The sequence below is a fragment of the Mugil cephalus genome, chromosome 7 (genome assembly GCF_022458985.1).
Source record: "Mugil cephalus isolate CIBA_MC_2020 chromosome 7, CIBA_Mcephalus_1.1, whole genome shotgun sequence".
Taxonomy (NCBI): Eukaryota; Metazoa; Chordata; class Actinopteri; order Mugiliformes; family Mugilidae; genus Mugil; species Mugil cephalus.
In genome coordinates this window covers 3,307,492-3,325,948 of record NC_061776.1, presented here as the reverse complement: position 1 = coordinate 3,325,948, position 18,457 = coordinate 3,307,492, and the positions used below count along the sequence as shown (strand labels likewise).

The 18,457-nt window shown below is 45.2% G+C and overlaps 1 protein-coding gene across 2 annotated transcripts; it reads left to right on the top strand.

Moving 5' to 3' along the window:
- Positions 1–909: 909 nt before the first annotated feature.
- dhx9 (DEAH (Asp-Glu-Ala-His) box helicase 9) lies at positions 910–17,679 on the top strand. Of its 2 annotated transcripts, XM_047589790.1 has the most exons (28): positions 910–1,003; positions 2,605–2,747; positions 2,833–2,973; positions 3,635–3,776; positions 3,874–4,034; positions 4,303–4,451; positions 5,528–5,574; positions 8,467–8,603; positions 9,221–9,310; positions 9,555–9,716; positions 9,813–9,890; positions 9,970–10,161; positions 10,552–10,693; positions 10,771–10,853; positions 10,946–11,102; positions 11,562–11,659; positions 11,735–11,948; positions 12,452–12,546; positions 12,636–12,709; positions 12,782–12,934; positions 13,021–13,181; positions 13,585–13,696; positions 13,789–13,950; positions 14,955–15,082; positions 15,158–15,387; positions 16,439–16,554; positions 16,641–16,838; positions 16,929–17,679. In XM_047589790.1, exons 2-28 carry the CDS (start codon positions 2,637–2,639, stop codon positions 17,278–17,280), a joined length of 3,885 nt encoding a protein of 1,294 aa, XP_047445746.1. In that variant the 5' UTR covers positions 910–1,003; positions 2,605–2,636; the 3' UTR covers positions 17,281–17,679. The 2 variants fall into 2 exon arrangements, with proteins under 2 accessions (XP_047445746.1, XP_047445747.1); XM_047589791.1 differs by lacking the exons at positions 910–1,003; positions 2,605–2,747; positions 2,833–2,973; ... (1 more) ...; positions 3,874–4,034; positions 4,303–4,451 and adding an exon at positions 4,554–5,433.
- Positions 17,680–18,457: the final 778 nt, after the last annotated feature.

Genomic DNA, 18,457 nt, shown 5'->3' with positions numbered 1-18,457 from the left:
AGGATCTTTGTACCTTTTGGAAAGAATAGTCCATCGATACGCAAATCACGTGACAACCTCTCACATTTAGGTTATTTATGTTGTACACAGAGAATAGGTGTTGATTCAGCGCTGAGACTTCAGCCTAACCACCTTAAGGGCAGGAGAGGGACAAAAAAAATAAATAAATAAAAATAGCACATGTTAATATTTGTTGTCTTTACATAAATCTTTTAATCCACTTCAATACTAATCACAAATACCAAAAGTTTGATTCATTTCTGACTTTTAACCCATTTATATGCCAGTTAAAGAAGTCAGATGTAATCCAGAGTAAAGCTGTGAGATGGGGTTGTGCAGCACTCCAAGTGGAGCTGGGGGAGATGCCTCTGCATATGAGAAGAGATCAGTTTATTGGGCCAAACTTAGAGGTCAGAAGGATGAGAAGAGCAGCAGATCTGTTCTTGTGCATTGACAGGACAAAGAGAGGTTGGCACACACTCAAAGCTTTGGTTGGAGCATAGAACAGGAAGCCAGAGAGATGGGCCTTCAGGAGCTTAATGTGAGTCCAACAGTGCGTTTCCCAGCAGTTCCTCTGATGTTGATGTACACCTGCTAGAGTTAGAAGAAGGAGATTTTATTCATTGTCAGAGAGAGACTGAATAACAGCCTATCAGTCTACATTATACTAAGTACTCTGTAACAAGCTCTACAAGAGACTGTAGAGCGTGTTATAGAAAATTGTTCATTATATCAGCAGTAAAGAACATATCTATCAGTCAATCACAGAAAGGAAATTTTTCTTTTAAAATATATAAACTATTACAAAGACACTCTGGAGACATTTATTCTTTTCTTGTATTCTCATGCTTTATGCAGATCCTCCGATTCAGTAGGTGGCGGTAATGCACCTTCCATTTAAAAGGAGAAGAAGAAGAACCGTACGCATGCGCATGTCAGTTAGAGGAGAAGAAGGAGCTAGCGGGGACGAGTTGTGTTGTTAGTCGTTACTGAGGACGTGATTGTGAGTCATTAACTTATTATTTGATAGCAGCAGCTGTTATTAACTGCGTTGTGTCGCATGTTATCGCTGACGAGCCTGTAACCGGAGAAAATACTTCCCCAGTAGCTGGTTGGACGCTAACTGTACCCACGTCGGCTAATGCTAACTTAGCCAGTATGATGTGAATGCTAACAGTAGATGCAGGCTAAATATCGATGCGTGTGAGTTAGTGTAGCGTTGTATTGTGTGTTTATTGTCTTGTCCGCGTCTTTCAGGCCAAACTCCATCGGAAAAACCTTGAGAATTAAAGCAACTATACTAAGGTGCCCAGATTTATGCTCCAGCTCACAGATAAAACATAAAGTGTTATCAAGGCCAAATGAAGAAACTGGAATAATTACGGGTTATTTAAGCAATAATAATCAAGTGAAACAGCATAAATATGTCTCAACATTGTTGTTAGCGTTACCTGGGAGGAGTGGAAGGAATGAAATAGTAATAAATGTTCACTCTTCTTTCAGTGTTGAGGCGAGTCTGGTGATGTTCATTTGAAATATCAAATAGTTTTGTTTGACCTTGATCTTTTAGCAGATGTTTGCTAATAGTTTTTCATCTGAAGCAAATGAATATCTTCATTTTAAGAGTCAAGTGTTTGTCCATTAGTCTTTCTTTTCTCCAGGTGTGTTATTGGTTATCGTGCGTCTAGATTCAAACAAACTCATAATAATGTAGCTGAACTACTAGTGTTACCTGGCTGACATGTGGCTGAACTACTAGTGTTACCTGGCTGACATGTAGCTGAACTACTAGTGTTACCTGGCTGACATGTAGCTGAACTACTAGTGTTACCTGGCTGACATGTAGCTGAACTACTAGTGTTACCTGGCTGACATGTAGCTGAACTACTAGTGTTACCTGGCTGACATGTGGTGTGTGAAGTAAAACTTGGTGGACGTCTGTTCACCATAAAGTATTTATGTTCCTCTCTAAAGCTGCACACATTACAAAAAGAAATACTGTGGTTTGTCCTTTCTGTTGTCGTCGCCCACACGAATCAGATGGAAGATTTTATTTAGTAAAAAAAAACTCATTTAGTTACAACATCTTATCATATCATGTTCTTCAGGGTTAGAAAATGAGAAAATTAGAAAATTCTTGAGTTGAGTTTGGTTGGAAACAGATGAAAACTCTATACATTAAAGAAAGTGTTCTTAACTTCCACTATGGACACATCGAAATCTTTTATAAACCACTTCTCACCAGATTATTGTCATGTACTATAGACTTGACTAATCGACTTAATCTAAACATGTTAGAATATCAGAGTCTGATGGAAAAGTGTTAGTTTGGTTTCACTTTGGTTCAGATGGAAAAACAAAACCCATATAAATTAAAACAGCTATTTTCTTACTTTCCTGAATCTCATTTAGTCTCTTTTTTTTTTTTTTTGATGCGGTCTCTTTCGTTTGACAGTAGGTGATCGGGTTTGTGACGTCCTATTTGTTGTGATTTTAAATAATTAACAACTGCGCGCCACAGAAATGACATGTAACATAAAGTTTGGCAAATAATATTAGAATCTCAGAATTTGAAGATGGTCACTAGTAGTTTTCCTGTCTCAGATCAAAGCGTCGGCGTTAGAGGAAGCTCCATCATGGCGGACATCAAGAACTTCCTCTACGCCTGGTGTGGGAAGAAGAAGCTGACGCCCAACTACGACATCCGAGCTGCAGGCAACAAAAACCGGCAGAAGTTCATGTGCGAGGTGAGCGAGCGTCCTGACTGAGTTTCCTTTCAGACTCTTAAAGTTTTTTTTTTTTTTTTTTGAATCTCTTCTCTCCTGTGTGCAGGTCCGTGTCGACGGCTTCAACTACATCGGGATGGGAAACTCCACCAACAAGAAGGATGCTCAGAGCAACGCCGCCAGGGATTTTGTCAACTATCTGGTCCGAGTTGGGGAAATGAACGCAGCAGAGGTCCCAGCTCTCGGGGTCAGGACAATAGTTTGGTTTCTATGAGATTTATAAAAATAATTCAGTTGGTTATTGTCTCATTAAGTTGATCAGCCTTTGTGATAAATATAAGAAACTGACTTTTCTGAGTCCAGTCTTCAAATGATGTGATTCATTTCTCCACCTCTCTCCAAGTTTGACTTCTTGTTTATGATTCCCAGTTTTCCTTTTGTTTCTGCTAATTGCCCCCTTTAAAGAAAGCAGCAATAGCTGTTAGCAGCTACTGTTAGCTGGGAGGCTAAGAAGAGCTGCTGTTAGCTAAGAAAGGCTACAGTTAGCTCGGAGGTTAGGAAGCTAGGAAGACCTATAATTAGCTGGGAGGCTATTGTTTCCTCCATGTTAATTGCCCCTTTAAAGAAAGCAGAATTAGCTATTGGCAGCTTCTGTTTGTCATGAACTCATGAATTCATTGGAAACTTTCAGGTGTTTTCTGAGGTTCTGAAACAAACTTAAAAATGTCAAGATTCTCAAGGGAGTCTTGAATGGTCAGAATGTCTGATGCCCCCTCTCCTGTTTAATGATGCAGATTCATTTAAAGCTAAATAAGTTCAGTACGTTCGTGACTCTGTGGCCTCGGCTCCCATCCATACCTGGTGCTATGTTAGGAACAATGATCTGAATCAGAGTTGTCTGTTCCCAGGTGGGCGCTCCAGGCGGTGATCAACCTGACGGAGGAGGAGGAGGAGGAGGAGGAGGAGGAGGAGGAGGAGGTAACGGCGGCTTTGGAAACCTCCCTTCTACGGGTCCTTTGCCTCCTCACCTTGTTGTGAAAGCTGAGAAAGGTTTGAATCATCTCTTTAACCTTCCAGGTGTCTCTGATAGTCCTGAGTTGTTGATAGCTGCTTTGATATTCACCTTTCTGTCCGTGATGATGTTTAGAAGAGGGCAGCAGTTGCGGGCCGGTTCCAGGAGTGACTGGACTGGGTTATTCAGGAGGAGGAGGAGGAGGCAACTCCGGATATGGAGGCGGAGCTCAGTGGGAACGAGGAGCCAACCTGAAGGAGTACTATGCAAGGAGAGACGAACAGGAAGCAGAGGCGGTATGAAACCGATGATGCTTCAGATCGGACCAATCAGACCCTTAAAAACATTCTCACATCTTCAGGATGAATCTCAAAACACAGATTTAAATTGTCCTATTGAATCCAATGTTGTGATCTGTGCGAAAAGGTTTTCTCCAACGATGAGCTAATCCCCTGAACTGAACCTTTATGATCATCTCGGTTCAGCGCTCACAGTTGATGATGCACAAAAATATCCCCTGAAAAGTCGATATTCATGTCAACTCCTTTGTTGTCCCGTTCTCAGACTCTGGAGTCGGAGGAGGTGGACCTCAATGCTAATCTCCACGGCAACTGGACCTTGGAGAACGCCAAGGCCCGTCTCAACCAGTTCTTCCAGAAGGAGAAAACCAGTTCTGAGTATAAGTACAGCCAAGTGGGACCGGACCACAACAGGTCTGGATCAATAAACCTCCTTGTAGGCGTTTATGAGAGCTACTATTAGCTGGGAGGCTAGGAAGAGCTACTATTAGCTGGGAGGCAAGGAAGAGCTACTATTAGCTGGGAGGCTAGGAAGTGCTACTATTAGCTGGGAGGCTAGGAAGAGCTACTATTAGCTGGGAAGCAAGGAAGAGCTACTATTAGCTGGGAGGCAAGGAAGAGCTCCTATTCGCTAGGAAGAGCTACTGTAACCTGGGGGGTAGGAGGAGCTACTACTAGCTAGGAAGAGGTACCTGGAGGATATGAAGTTCTTCTATAAAGCTAGGAGGACAGGGAAGGCTACAATTAGCTAGGAAGCGCTACTATTAACTGGGAGGACAGGAAGCTAAGAAGAGCTTAAAAAAACAAAAAAAAAACCAGACCTGAATCAGCTGTTCAGTTAATTCTCCATCTTTGTGACGTCCTACTTCCTGGTTCTCTCAGCTGAACAGCCAATCAGAGAGCGTTTTGTTGATGCTAGCGCCGGAGCGTCCCTAGTCTTAGACTCGTCCAGTTGGTGTTAAAATCCCGCACTGGTTTCTCAGGATGCTCCTGTATGTTTTGCTGCCGGACTGCTGTAAACCCAGAGATCTCCGGAGTGGGTCGGCTTCACCAGCGAGATCTCACAGTTTCACTGTTCCTCAAAGATCCACTTTACACCAGCGACGCCTGAAGTTGATGATTAGCCACTGGGGGGTAGTGGGGGGGGACCCCAGGGTGACGCCAGAACTCCCAACCACACTGAAGGAAGACATGGGACAGGGTTTAGGTGAACTAAAGCTGTCCCATGGATGCAGCTCGATTCTCAGTGGAGTCTGGTTGTGATTTCTGGTGTCACTCTTCACTCTTCAGGGCACAGAGCAGCCGGGGGAGAAACCAAAGCTGTTGATTGGTGTTTTATTAAAAGTCTGAAAGTCTGGCAGAAAAACATACGGTCGTCCTCCTGAGGCCACGGCAGGTGAGTCGCCTCATAGCTCCTCAAAGCTTCGCTCACGGCTCTCACTTTCATCGCAGAAGGCGTGAAGCTGCTGTTTTTGTGCTTGTGTCTGCAGGAGCTTCATAGCGGAGATGCAGCTGTTTGTGAAGCAGCTCGGCAGAAGTAAGACTCTACCATTGTTTCCTCATAAGTGTTCATTTAGGGCAAGAACAGCAGCAAAAACAGCTCATTCACCCACTCATCAATTCTGAGATTTTTTAAACTGGCTCAAAGTCGTGTTTCTGCTGTATCGTTGTGAAGCTCTTTATCTCCCAGTCTGTCAGGTCCAAATATGGTCACGTCCTTTCTGTTGGCGACCAATGGAAGGTAGAGAGTAGAAAGGCTGATCTGGTTCAAGAGTGACAGGATGTTCTACCAGTCGGTTTTTATCTCCTCGTCTGTATAAACTATGGACAAACCCATTGTGATGTCATCTGTTGGATTCAGAATTTTGAAAATGATGCCCAAAGTGGGCGGAGCCTGTGGTCACCATGTTGGATGAGCTTTACTCCGCCCACCCTTGGTTACTCCAAACATGGACGTGTCGGCCATTGTGACCGGCTCATCCAACTCTCCGCTACCTGTTAGCTCAGGCTAACACCTGTCACTCAAAGTGGGACCCACCTTAATTATGCTTTATGACTATTAAACCTTAACAAAAAAATAAAAACAGGTTTTTGAACCAGGCCGTAAACATGTTTAATAACGCTGTAAAGTTGGGCTTTTTAACATGGAGCTCTATGGGGATTTGCTGCTTTTGGAGCCTCTAGTGGCCACTCGATGAACTGCAGCTCAAATTATCAGTAAGAGTCAGATGAAGGAGACGACGGGAAGTCAGACTCATCTGTAAACTGTCTTTGGTAAAAGGACACGAAGTTGGATCAAAAAGTAGAATTTAATCTGATGTTTTGATTTTATATATGTTGATATGAACGTATGATGATTTTTTGAAGGATTTGAGCAGATGTGGTTTTAGTTCATAGTGGTTTCCAATAAAAATATACATGATTTTTATTTTTTTTTGCCGTTTTCCTCCGAGCCAGAAATCTAGTTCAGTAGCTCTGACACAAACCAAACAAACGTCCTGCAGGTATTTACTGAGGGGGTTTATCATACAGTGGGGGAAATAAGTATTTGATCCCCTGCTGAATTTGTAAGTTTGCCCACTTCCATAGAAATGATCAGACTCTGGTTTTTATGGTTGTTTACTGGTTATGGGTATAGACAGAATATCAGTCGAAAATGCATAAAAAACACACAATCTAAAAGTTATAAATTGTTATGTATTTTATTAAGGGAAATAAGTATTTGATCCCCAAGCACAACACAAGTCAGTACTTTGTAGAGAAACCTTTGTTGGCAAGCACAGCGATGAGACGTTTCTTGTAGTTGGTCACCAGGTTTGCACACAGCGCAGGAGGGATTTTGGCCCATTCATCTTTACAGACAGTCTCTAAATCCTTCAAGTTTCTTGGCTGCCTCTTGGAAACTCGGAGCTTCAGCTCCCTCCACAGGTTTTCGATCGGTTAAGGTCTGGAGACTGACTAGGCCACTCCATGACCTTAATATGCTTCTTCTTGAGCCACTCCTTTGTTGTCCTGGCAGTATGTTTTGGGTCATTGTCATGTTGGAAAACCCACCCACGAGGCATCTTCAGTGTTCTTGCTGAGGAAAGAAGGTTTTTGACCAAGATGTTACAGTACATGGCTGCATTCATTGGCCCCATAATGCGGTGAAGTTGCCCTGTACCCTTTGCTGAAAAACAGCCCCAAAACATGATGTTTCCACCTCCATGCTTAACCGTGGGTATGGTGTTCTTTGGGTCATACTCACGTTTTTTCATCCTCCAAACACGGCGGGTCGAGTTAATGCCAAATAGCTCAACTTTGGTTTCGTCAGACCACAGCACTTTCTCCCAAGCCTTCTCTGAGTCATTTAGATGTTCACTGGCAAACTTAAGGCGGGCCTGTACATGTGCCTTCTTGAGTAGGGGACCTTGCGGGCACTGCAAGAGTTCAATCCATGACGGCGCAGTGTGTTGCCAACTGTTTTCTTGGTGACGGAGGTCCCAACTGCTTCCAGATCATTAACAAGCTCCTGCCGTGTTGTTTTAGGCTGCTCCCTCACCTTTCTCATCATCATCCTCACTCCATGAGGCGAGATTTTGCGGGGAGCTCCAGACCGAGGACAGTTGATGGTCCTTTTATGGGTCTTCCACTTGCGAATAATGGCACCAATAGTTGTCACCTTCTCACCAAGCCTTTTGCTGATGGTTTTGTAACCTATACCAGCCTTGTGCAGGTCTACAATCTTGTCCCTGACATCTTTTGACAGCTCTTTGGTCTTGCCCATGGTGCTGTAGAAGTTGGAATGTAAGAAACTGATTCTTGGAGCAGGTGTGCTTTATATAACATGACGAGTTAAGATCAGGAGTATTGGTAATTAGTTGACTGAGCACAGCTCCGTGCCACATGCGCACCAGCCAATCTGTAGGAGCCTGAATTCTAAGTGAATTGTTGGGGATCAAATACTTATTTCCCTTAATAAAATACATAACAATTTATAACTTTTAGATTGTGTGTTTTTTATGCATTTTCGACTGATATTCTGTCTATACCCATAACCAGTAAACAACCATAAAAACCAGAGTCTGATCATTTCTATGGAAGTGGGCAAACTTACAAATTCAGCAGGGGATCAAATACTTATTTCCCCCACTGTATATCATTCAGAGCCTGATTTATGCAACATTTTTAGAAACTATTTTGCGATTAAGTGATAGTGATAAAATATCCAAAATCTAATCAGTAACAAAATGAAACGGGAATGTTGAGCCTCACTTCATCCATTATTCACATTTCTGTTCTGGAGATATATGCAAATGAACTCACATTTAAATAGGTAACTCCTCATTTGCATATTTGAATATAAATTCACGGTTTGTGTGAGTAAAGAACTGGAGGAGTTTCATGTTGACGTCTGTGAGTTAATATTTGACGCTGTGATGTGGTTCAGGGATCACGGCTCGGGAACACGGCTCCAACAAGAAGCTGGCGGCTCAGTCGTGCGCTCTGTCTCTGGTGCGACAGCTGTATCACCTGGGAGTCATCGAGGCGTATTCAGGAACCACCAAGAAGAAAGAGGGCGAAACTGTGCGTCACACAAACACACAAACTCCCACTCGTCCTCAGACGTTGTGCTTAAGTGAACCTTCGCTAACTTCAGCCAGAGCAGCAGCTTTGGAACAAATTTAACCTGAGAAATCGTTTGAGTTTTAATATGATGGAACAAAAAATATGCATCTGGATAAAATCACCTGTGAATAAATGTACATGGTGGATATTTATACATAGTTTTACTTATTTACATATTAATTTAAATAAAACCTATTTCAGTTTTACCTTCATATGTTCACGTTCCAAAATAGTTTTAATTGTAATAAACTATATATTTTCTATTTTGATTTATTGAGCCCAAAATGTTAATAAGTAAAAAAAAATCTGATTCTATAAGATATTTATTGTTTTTTATTGTTTACAGTATTTTTTAAAATGGAGCTGTGCTTAAAAAAACAGAAAGAAACCAAACAGTATTTAAAACGTCCAGATTTGTCTGAGCCGATTCCATCTTCATCATTTTCATCTTCATCTTCATCATCTTCATCTTCATCTTCATCTTCATCATCTTCATCATATTCTTCATCATCTTCATCATCTTCTTCTTCTTTTTGAATTCATGCTCTTGTTCTTGTTTCTTGTTCTTGTTCCAGTTGGAGACGTTTGAGGTCAACGTTTCTCCGGAGCTGCAGCAGCAACTGGCCGCGGTGGTTCAGGAGCTGGGAGTCCACATCCCCTCCCCGGTCAGTCACATGGTCTGGTACCGCCCTCACAGCCAGGATCACCAGAACAATCTGTCACAATGTGTAGAACATATATCATATAGAATATATTAACCTCCATCTTCTTTTCAGACTGTTTCACTCTTGTTTTATTTTGATAAACCTCAGAAATGAACCCTGACTTCATCTGCAAGAAATGTGAATGAACCCGTCCTTCCTTCCTTCCTTCCTTCCTTCCTTCCTTCCTTCCTTCCCTCCCCCCCAGCCTTCAGACCCCAGCTGTCCGGTGTCTCTGGTCCAGGGGAAGATTGTGTCCTTTGAGCCGTCCCAGCGTCAGACTGGAGCCGGAGTCATCCCCTGGTCTCCCCCCCAGGTCAACTGGAACCCCTGGACCAGCAGCAACATCGACGAGGGCCCGCTGGCCTACGTGAGTGGCTGGACACGGGTTTTATTCTTGGTGAACGTTGGGGAACAAACTAGTGTTTGAATAGATGAAAACCTCCTCCTGACGTGTCGTCCTCAGTGCAGCCCGGAGCAGATCAGTCAAGACCTGCACAACGAGCTGATGTACCAGCTGGACCACGACGACAACCTGCAGAAGGTTAGCCTGGCTCCGTTAGCACCAGCTACTGTCTTTTTACTGCCCTGAGTTTTACAGAACTAGAACCTGTGTCCTTCAGGTGGTGATGGAACGTGATCAGCTGCCGGTCAAACACTTCGAGGAGGAGATCATGGCAGCGGTCAACTCCAACCCCGTGGTCATCATCAGAGGAGCGACGGGATGCGGCAAAACCACACAGGTGCCCCAGTACATCCTGGACCGCTTCATCAAGGGGGGCCGGGCGTCTGACTGCAACATCGTGGTCACCCAGGTAACGCTCAGCATCCGACCAACGCTGATACTTTACCCATCAGCAGAGTAGAAGAATATAATCCCAAAAGTTTGGATGTACTTCACATTTTAAAGCTTCACTTCCATCCATGCAGCAATAGAGCTAAGGAGGCTAAGCTAATTAAAAACTCACTGGCACCAAGTGAAGCATCAGCACCATTAGCATCATGGTACCAGCATCTGTATCCATCCCTAATGTTCATGTCTGCGTAAAGATCTGTCCTCTGTTTCCATCCCTGGCTCTTTACTTCCTCCTCTTCGGTAAATCCACTGACCTCCTCCTCCTCCTCCTCCTCCTCCTCCTCCTCCCTCCTCCTCCTCCTCCTCCTCCCCTCCTCCTCCTCCTCCTCCTCCTCCTCCTGATCTCCAGCCCAGACGGATCAGCGCCGTGTCCGTGGCCGAGAGAGTCGCCTACGAGAGGGGAGAGGATCTGGGGAAAAGCTGCGGCTACAGCGTCCGCTTCGAGTCCGTCCTCCCTCGACCCCACGCCAGCGTCCTCTTCTGCACCGTCGGTACGTGGACGCGCCTCATCATCCACAGGGTCATTCAGGCTTACAGGGACAGCGTTAACACGTCGGCCATGTTTCAGGTGTTCTGCTGCGGAAGCTGGAGGCCGGAATCAGAGGCATCAGCCACGTCATTGTTGACGAGATCCATGAGAGGGACATCAACGTGAGTTCGCTGGAACTCTAAAAGCTGTTTACTTACGTTACTGTACGAGTGTTTCCCGTGGTTCAGGTTCTCCCCTCGTGTTCCCCGTGCAGACGGACTTCCTCATGGTGGTCCTCAGGGACGTGGTCCAGGCCTACCCCGAGGTCCGCGTCATCCTCATGTCGGCCACCATCGACACCACCATGTTCAGAGAGTACTTCTTCAACTGCCCCATCATCGAGGTGTTCGGTCGCACCTTCCCCGTCCAAGGTACCGGCTCTGAAGGTTCTCTCATGGTTCCACCTCGAGCTGCAGATACCCAACACATTTCCCACAATCCACTCTGCTCCACTCGTAGCTGGAGCTAACCAGCTAGCCTCTGCTAACGCAGAAAACACGTCTCAGTTTCATACGTGTTCCTGTGTCTCCCTCTGGTGGTGTACTGGTGCTACTGCAGATAGCATCTAGTAACGACAGTTAGCTTAGCATTGATATATAGCATGTAGCCTTGGTGACAGTTAGCATTGATATGTAGCATGTGTGTGTATGTTGCCTCCTCTAGTGGGATTTTGTCACTACATTCCCAGCTGATATTTATTTCTGTATCAAGTATATTTTTAAACATCTTCATGTGTTTTTCGGGGATGTTTCTGTCAGAGAACTAAACTTCCTCCTGTTGTTTACGGACATTCATGTGGAAATCATTTTTTGACTGGTCCTTGTGTGCAGAGTATTTCCTGGAGGACTGCATCCAGATGACCAACTTCGTGCCTCCACCGATGGACAGAAAAAAGAAAGACAAGGACGAGGAGGGAGGAGACGATGATGTAAAACACTGTTATTATTATTATTGTTCCACCACGGTTCTGTTCTGTCTGATCTTAATATCCGGCTCTGCGCAGACCAACTGTAATCTGATCTGTGGTCCGGACTACGCGCCGGAGACCAAGCGCTCCATGTCCCTGATCAGCGAGAAGGAGACGTCCTTCGAGCTGGTGGAGGCTCTGCTCAGGTACATCGAGACGCTGCAGGTGGCCGGCGCCGTCCTCGTCTTCCTGCCCGGCTGGAACCTCATCTACTCCATGCAGCGCCACCTGGAGACCAACCCGCACTTCGGTACGCGTCGCACCGTGGTTCCCAGTCATTAGCCAGACTTAAAATACGCTGCAATGCAGTCTGGGATTTATAGTGTCAATGGAGCGCACGCAAAACACATGGGGGGAAACTCTGACAGATGATACAATACAGTTGAGTTTGAAATGTGTGACATACGTCCTCTCTGACAGCTGAGTATGTAAAAATAATAATAATAATTATGCCATAGCTGGAAATTGGTGTTTCTCAAAATGAAACTTTTTCACGGCAACAAAAAGTCAAATTTTCCATCTGTGTTGATAGTGACGTTGGTCTTAAATTTAACTTCCCTTGAGCTGTGAACCCTGTAAATACAAACTCACTGGCACCAAACGAAGCTCCCACATCAGTCTGGTTCCTACCGTTAGCATCGGCGCCGTTAGCATCGGCGCCGTTAGCATCACGGTTCCTAGTGTCGGTTCCCGTCCCCCAGCTCAATGAAAAGACAGAGAGATGTAAACGCATACGTCCATGTCTCGTTCCAGGAAGTAGCCGCTACCTCATCCTGCCGCTCCACTCCCAGATTCCTCGCGAGGAGCAGCGCCGCGTCTTTGAACCCGTTCCCGAAGACATCAGGAAGGTGAGTGACGCCCGGCGTTGAGTGGCCGTGTTGAGCTGTGCAGCTTGAAGCGACTCTCGGACCCACGTCTCTCGTTTGTGTCGTCTCAGGTGATTCTGTCCACCAACATCGCGGAGACGAGCATCACCATCAACGACGTGGTCTACGTCATCGACTCCTGCAAGTAAGTGTCCCGCCTCCGCCTCCACCTCCGCCTGGACAGCTGCTTGGAGCTCACACTGTTGTGTCCCGACAGGCAGAAGGTGAAGCTCTTCACGTCGCACAACAACATGACCAACTACGCCACCGTCTGGGCCTCCAAGACCAACCTGGAGCAGAGGAAGGGCCGCGCCGGCCGAGTCCGGCCCGGGTTCTGCTTCCATCTCTGCAGCCACGCTCGGTTCGACAGGTGAGACCTGTTCGCGCGGCGCTGCTAGCACTGCTAACGGCGCTAACGCTGCTAACGCCGCGGACGTTGACTGTGTCTCTGTGCAGGCTGGAGACTCACATGACCCCAGAGATCTTCAGGACTCCTCTACACGAAGTCGCTCTGAGCATCAAGCTGCTGAGACTCGGAGCCATCGGACACTTCCTGTCCAAGGCCATCGAGCCGCCGCCGCTGGACGCCGTCATCGAGGCAGAGCACACGCTGAAAGGTAGACGTCCTAAAAGCCACAACACACATGTCATTCATCAAACTCCTCTATGCTTTAAGAAAAGCTTCAATAACTCTGCAGGTTTACAGGAACCCTCTGGAGTCCAGGGCATGAGCGGCCATTTTTGACTACTTTCATATTTCATCTTAAAAGAACCTTTTCACCGTTTCTCTCAGCATGAGGCCAGTGTTAAGAAAAAGGTAGATTTGTAATAAGTCTAGTTTTACTTGGCCTTTCAGCGCAGATTAAAAACTGGTCGACAGGTTGAAGTTTTTGTTGAAGCACTTTCTACACAAGTTGAAGCGGAGATTCAGTGACGCTGCGTTTTGCTGCTACAAAGTGAGAGATGGACCCGTTTTATCTCAGGATGGTTGAGATCTCAGACCTGACTTTTCCGTTTCAGAGCTGGACGCCCTCGACTCCAACGACGAGCTCACTCCTCTGGGTCGGATTCTGGCTCGGCTGCCGATCGAGCCTCGTCTGGGGAAGATGATGATCATGGGCTGCATCTTCCAGTCAGTGTCTCTTCCGTCCTCACTGAGCGTCGCCGCCGCCGCCGCCGCTGTGTTCTGTCTTTGTTAAACCTCCTCGTGTCTCGTGTCTCTAGTGTCGGAGACGCCATGTGCACCATATCGGCCGCCTCCTGCTTCCAGGAGCCGTTCATCAACGAGGGCAAACGTCTCGGCTTCGTCCACAGGAACTTTGCCGGCAGCCGTTTCTCGGATCACGTGGCGCTGCTGTCCGTCTTCCAGGCGTGGGACGACGTCAGGTCGGTCACATGGACGCACACAGTTCATTTCTGTTGTGCTTCATTAACATGTCTTCGATCAAACTAGATGCACATTTAACTACACTTTGTGTTGTGCCTCTGATTTTCTCCTAAACTCTCTAAAGTCGTGTCTAAAGTTCTTTTCTCTGTATTCTCGTCTCAATCCGCTACATGAGAACATGTTGTGAAGCTCTTGTTGTCTTTCATACGTCTGTCAGGTCCAAATATGGTCATTTCCTGTCTATTGGCCGATCTGAAGCTAAACTCTCACTGGTCGGTGTCGTGTTCTGTGATTGGTTCAGAAGCGTCACGTGACCAGATGTTCTGCCTCTAGTCTGAGTTTATCTGAGAAGAACATTTAAAAAATGACGTGAAGTCTGATAGAAGAAGAAAAGGATAGAAAGAGAGGGGAGAGACTCATCTGTAAACTGTCTGTGGTAAAAGGAGACGAAGGAGGAGAAAAGGAGAATTTAATCTGATATTTATTGATATTATATTAGATGATGTGATTATTATTTTTTACTTTTTATATTATTCTGACACAAACCAGACTTAGCACATTTATTCCTGACGACATCCTGCAGGTTTTTACACAGGAGGTTCATCAAATATCCTCCAGAGCCTGATTTATGGAACATTTACTCCTGAAAACGGCAAAGAATTTATTTATTTTTGGACCGTTGGTGATTTCTGTTCTGGAAATATATGCAAATTAGGTCATATTTAAGTATGTAACTAAATATAAATTCATAGAAAACTTGTAATAAAGCAGTTATAAATCACTAGTGTCTCCTCTTCACGCACGTTGCTCTCGTTTGTGTTCAGTCAAACATTGTGTTGTTGTTGTGTTTGCAGCAGCGTTAGTGAACCTTTAGTTATTAATTCATTCCTGTAGTTAATTCATGGATAATAAACTCCTCCTCCCCCTCCTCCTCCTCCTCCTCCTCCTCCTCCTGCTCCTCCTCCTCCTCCCCCTCCTGCTCCTCCTCCTCCTCCTCCTCCAGGATCAACGGTGAAGAGGCTGAAAGTCGCTTCTGTGAACACAAACGTCTCAACATGTCCACCCTGAGGATGACCTGGGAGGCCAAGGTCCAGCTGAAGGAGATCCTGGTCAACTCGGGATTCCCTGAAGGTACCTGAACGCACCACTCACTCACTCATTCACTCATTCATTCACTCGCTCACGTGACCTGTCGTCCCGGGTCAGAGTGTCTGATGACGCAGATGTTCAACGCGGTCGGACCCGACAACAACCTGGACGTGGTGGTGTCTCTGCTGACCTTCGGCCTCTACCCCAACGTCTGCTACCACAAAGAGAAGAGGAAGATCCTGACCACCGAGGGGCGCAACGCCCTCATCCACAAGTCCTCCGTCAACTGCCCCTTCAGCAGCCACGACATGACCTACCCGTCCCCGTTCTTCGTCTTCAGCGAGAAGGTAAAACCCAACCACTGCTGCGTCAAACATTCTCAAACATCCCAGTTTGCTTTTTAAGCCTTTCATGCATCAATTATCAGAACCTTTGTTTTTATTTCCTCTTTATCTATGAAAAATGATGCGATTTCATTTTTTTAGTCACAAAATTGTCCACTAACATGATTAACTACAAAGTTCTCTTCATATTAAATAAATATTCAGGAACTTTAACAGAAATCCTTAATTGTTACTTGATGCCAGAGTATTTATTTATTTTCTTACCTTCAGTGGCGCCTCTGTCGGCCATCTTGATTTTGAGTTAAAAGATGTTTAATTAAAAAACTGTTCTTCCACCGACGGGTCAGTTGTTTGAAGTGTATGAAGTGATGCACAAACGTCCACTGTCCAACGCACTAAAACACACACACACACACACACACACACACACACACACACACAAACACACACACAAAGCTTTTAAATATCTGTCTGAACTCTCAAAGTGTTAATAAAGCTCAGAATAAACACATCATCATCATCATCTTCGTCCGTATTTAGCTCCAAGTTATAAGAATGTTTCAGAATAAAACCAGCTCCAGTTCACAGGAAAACAAGGACGTTAGTTTTCAGGTCAAATTCTTATTCACTAAATTAACTCGAGAAGAAATGATTTTAACTAGAGATCAGCCGATACGGATTTTTTTAGGGCCGATACCAGTTTTATTTAGTTTTTTTACAGCAGCATGTATCAGTCATCGATACATGCTCCTGATTGTTCTGAGTGTTTTCTGATGGTGGGGGAGGAGCTATGTATGGGCTGCACCGGCGTATCAGCCGATACCAGTGAAAACAACACAAATATCGGCCACACACACACACACACACACACACACAAAACTAACAGTAAATAAAGCAGTACCGTTTATTTTAATATCGAGAATCAAACGATCTGAGTCACAGTCCGAGTCTTTTAAATGAGTCTGAGCGTCTTGACTTTAAACAACCAGCTGAAAGAAACTGGAGCATCTCTGAGTTTCTCTGATGAGAGTAAACGTTTGTTTGTGTGTTTCAGATCCGAACCCGAGCGATCTCGGCTAAAGGCATGACGCTGGTCAGCCCTCTGCAGCTGCTGCTCTTCGCCTGCAAGAAGATCAGCTCCGACGGAGACGTGGTGGAGCTGGACGACTGGTGAGAGAGGCTCGCCCCTCAGCCATAACATTATGACCACCCTGCCGGTGCAGTGACCGTGTTGACCTGTCGCCTCCCGTCGGCAGGATCAAGCTCAGGCTCCCTCACGAGGCGGCGGGCGGCGTGGCGGCTCTACGGGCCGGACTGGAGGCGCTGGTGGTGGAGGTCACCAAGGACCCGGACTTCATCAGCCAGATGGACCAGAGCAACCAGAGGCTCCTCAACGTCATCAGACACGTCTCCAAGCCAACGGCAGCAGGACTCAACATGACGGCCAACCGGAGGTAGGAGGAGGAGGGGCAGGAGGAGGAGGAGGAGGAGGTGGTGGAGGAGGAGGAAGATTCCAAATGAAATCTCCTGTTGTGTCTGTGCAGGATGGGAGACGGACCTCGACCCCCGAAGATGCCACGCTTTGATGGAGGAGGAGGAGGAGGTGGAGGAGGTGGCTACCGAGGAGGAGGAGGAGGAGGGGGAGGGTACAGAGGTGGAGGAGGATACGGAGGAGGAGGAGGATACAGAGGAGGTGGTGGTTATAGGGGAGGCGGGGGCTATGGAGGTGGAGGAGGCTACAGGGGAGGAGGAGGAGGTTATAGAGGAGGTGGAGGCTACGGAGGAGGGTATGGAGGAGGAGGGGGAGGTTACAGAGGAGGAGGTTATAGAGGAGGTGGTGGGTACGGGGGAGGAGGAGGAGGAGGAGGAGGAGGAGGGTACAGAGGAGGTTATTAAGGAGGCGTCACCTCGTTCAGTTTAGTGCTTTAATGTAAATGTTTGAGACCTCGTCCTGATTCCTCATGACTCCTCCTGGCTCCTCATGACTCCTCATGACTCCTCATGACTCCTCATGACTCCTCCTGGCTCCTCATGACTCCTCATGACTCCTCATGACTCCTCATGACTCCTCCTGGCTCCTCATGACTCCTCCTGGCTCCTCCTGACTCCTCCTGGCTCCTTGTGATCTCAGTGTTAATAATAAACTCATGAAAATAAATGGAACCCGTGTTTTATTGTTTTTATTGTTAAAAACTTTTCTTTCTAATTAGTTTGTTCCACGTTTAACGTTTTTTTTTTAGTTCTTTTCATGAGAATCTTTAAATGTCCAGTTAATAAAATGTGGATTAAAAAAGAGACATTTGTCGTTTTATTGTGTTTTCTTTACTTTAATGTTTTATATTTGTTTACATCTATTTATATCTTATATTTAGTTATTAAAGTTATTTTATACCTTCCACATTATTTCTTCTATATTGATCCTCTCTGACGTTAATGTGTCGATGAACCGATTAATGAACTAAATAATGAAGTGATTCATGAACCGATTAATGAACTAAATAATGAAGTGATTCATGAACTGATTAATGAACTAAATAATGAAGTGATTCATGAACCGATTAATGAACTAAATAATGAAGTGATTCATGAAGTGATTAATGAACTAAATAATGAAGTGATTCATGAACTGATTAATGAACTAAATAATGAAGTGATTCATGAAGTGATTCATGAAGTGATTCCAGGACAGAGTTTCATGAATCGATGCTAAACATCAGTTCAGACCAGAGTTAAAAGACTGAAACTACTGAATCACATCAAATATTTATTCAACAGAAACTGATTGAGCCTCATTAAACTTCTCCTGTAAATAATAAATGAGCAAACGTTGACGAGTTGAATGTGTCTGAAGATCTAATCAGAGCTGGACTGTGTGTTAATGAACTCGTCTTCATCAACTCTTCATCAGCTCCAAAGGTTCAGAAAAATGAAACTCAACTAAACTCACTTTTATTTAAGAAAAACTTAGTGAGCGAAAACGACTGAGGAGGAAGTCAGAAAAAGGTCATAAATCTGATTAAACAAAAAATAGGACGACATTAGAATAAAAAATCTGATTTCAGAGATTGAAGAA

What these genes read in the sequence shown, in the direction of transcription:
- dhx9 (XM_047589790.1), top strand. Translation starts at nt 2,637, where the DNA reads ATGGCGGACATCAAGAACTTCCTCTACGCCTGGTGTGGGAAGAAGAAG. An exon ending in TCGCACCTTCCCCGTCCAAG is followed by an intron (nt 11,103 to 11,561) that starts GTACCGGCTCTG and finishes CCTTGTGTGCAG; the next exon opens with AGTATTTCCTGGAGGACTGC. An exon ending in CAGGCGTGGGACGACGTCAG is followed by an intron (nt 13,951 to 14,954) that starts GTCGGTCACATG and finishes CTCCTCCTCCAG; the next exon opens with GATCAACGGTGAAGAGGCTG.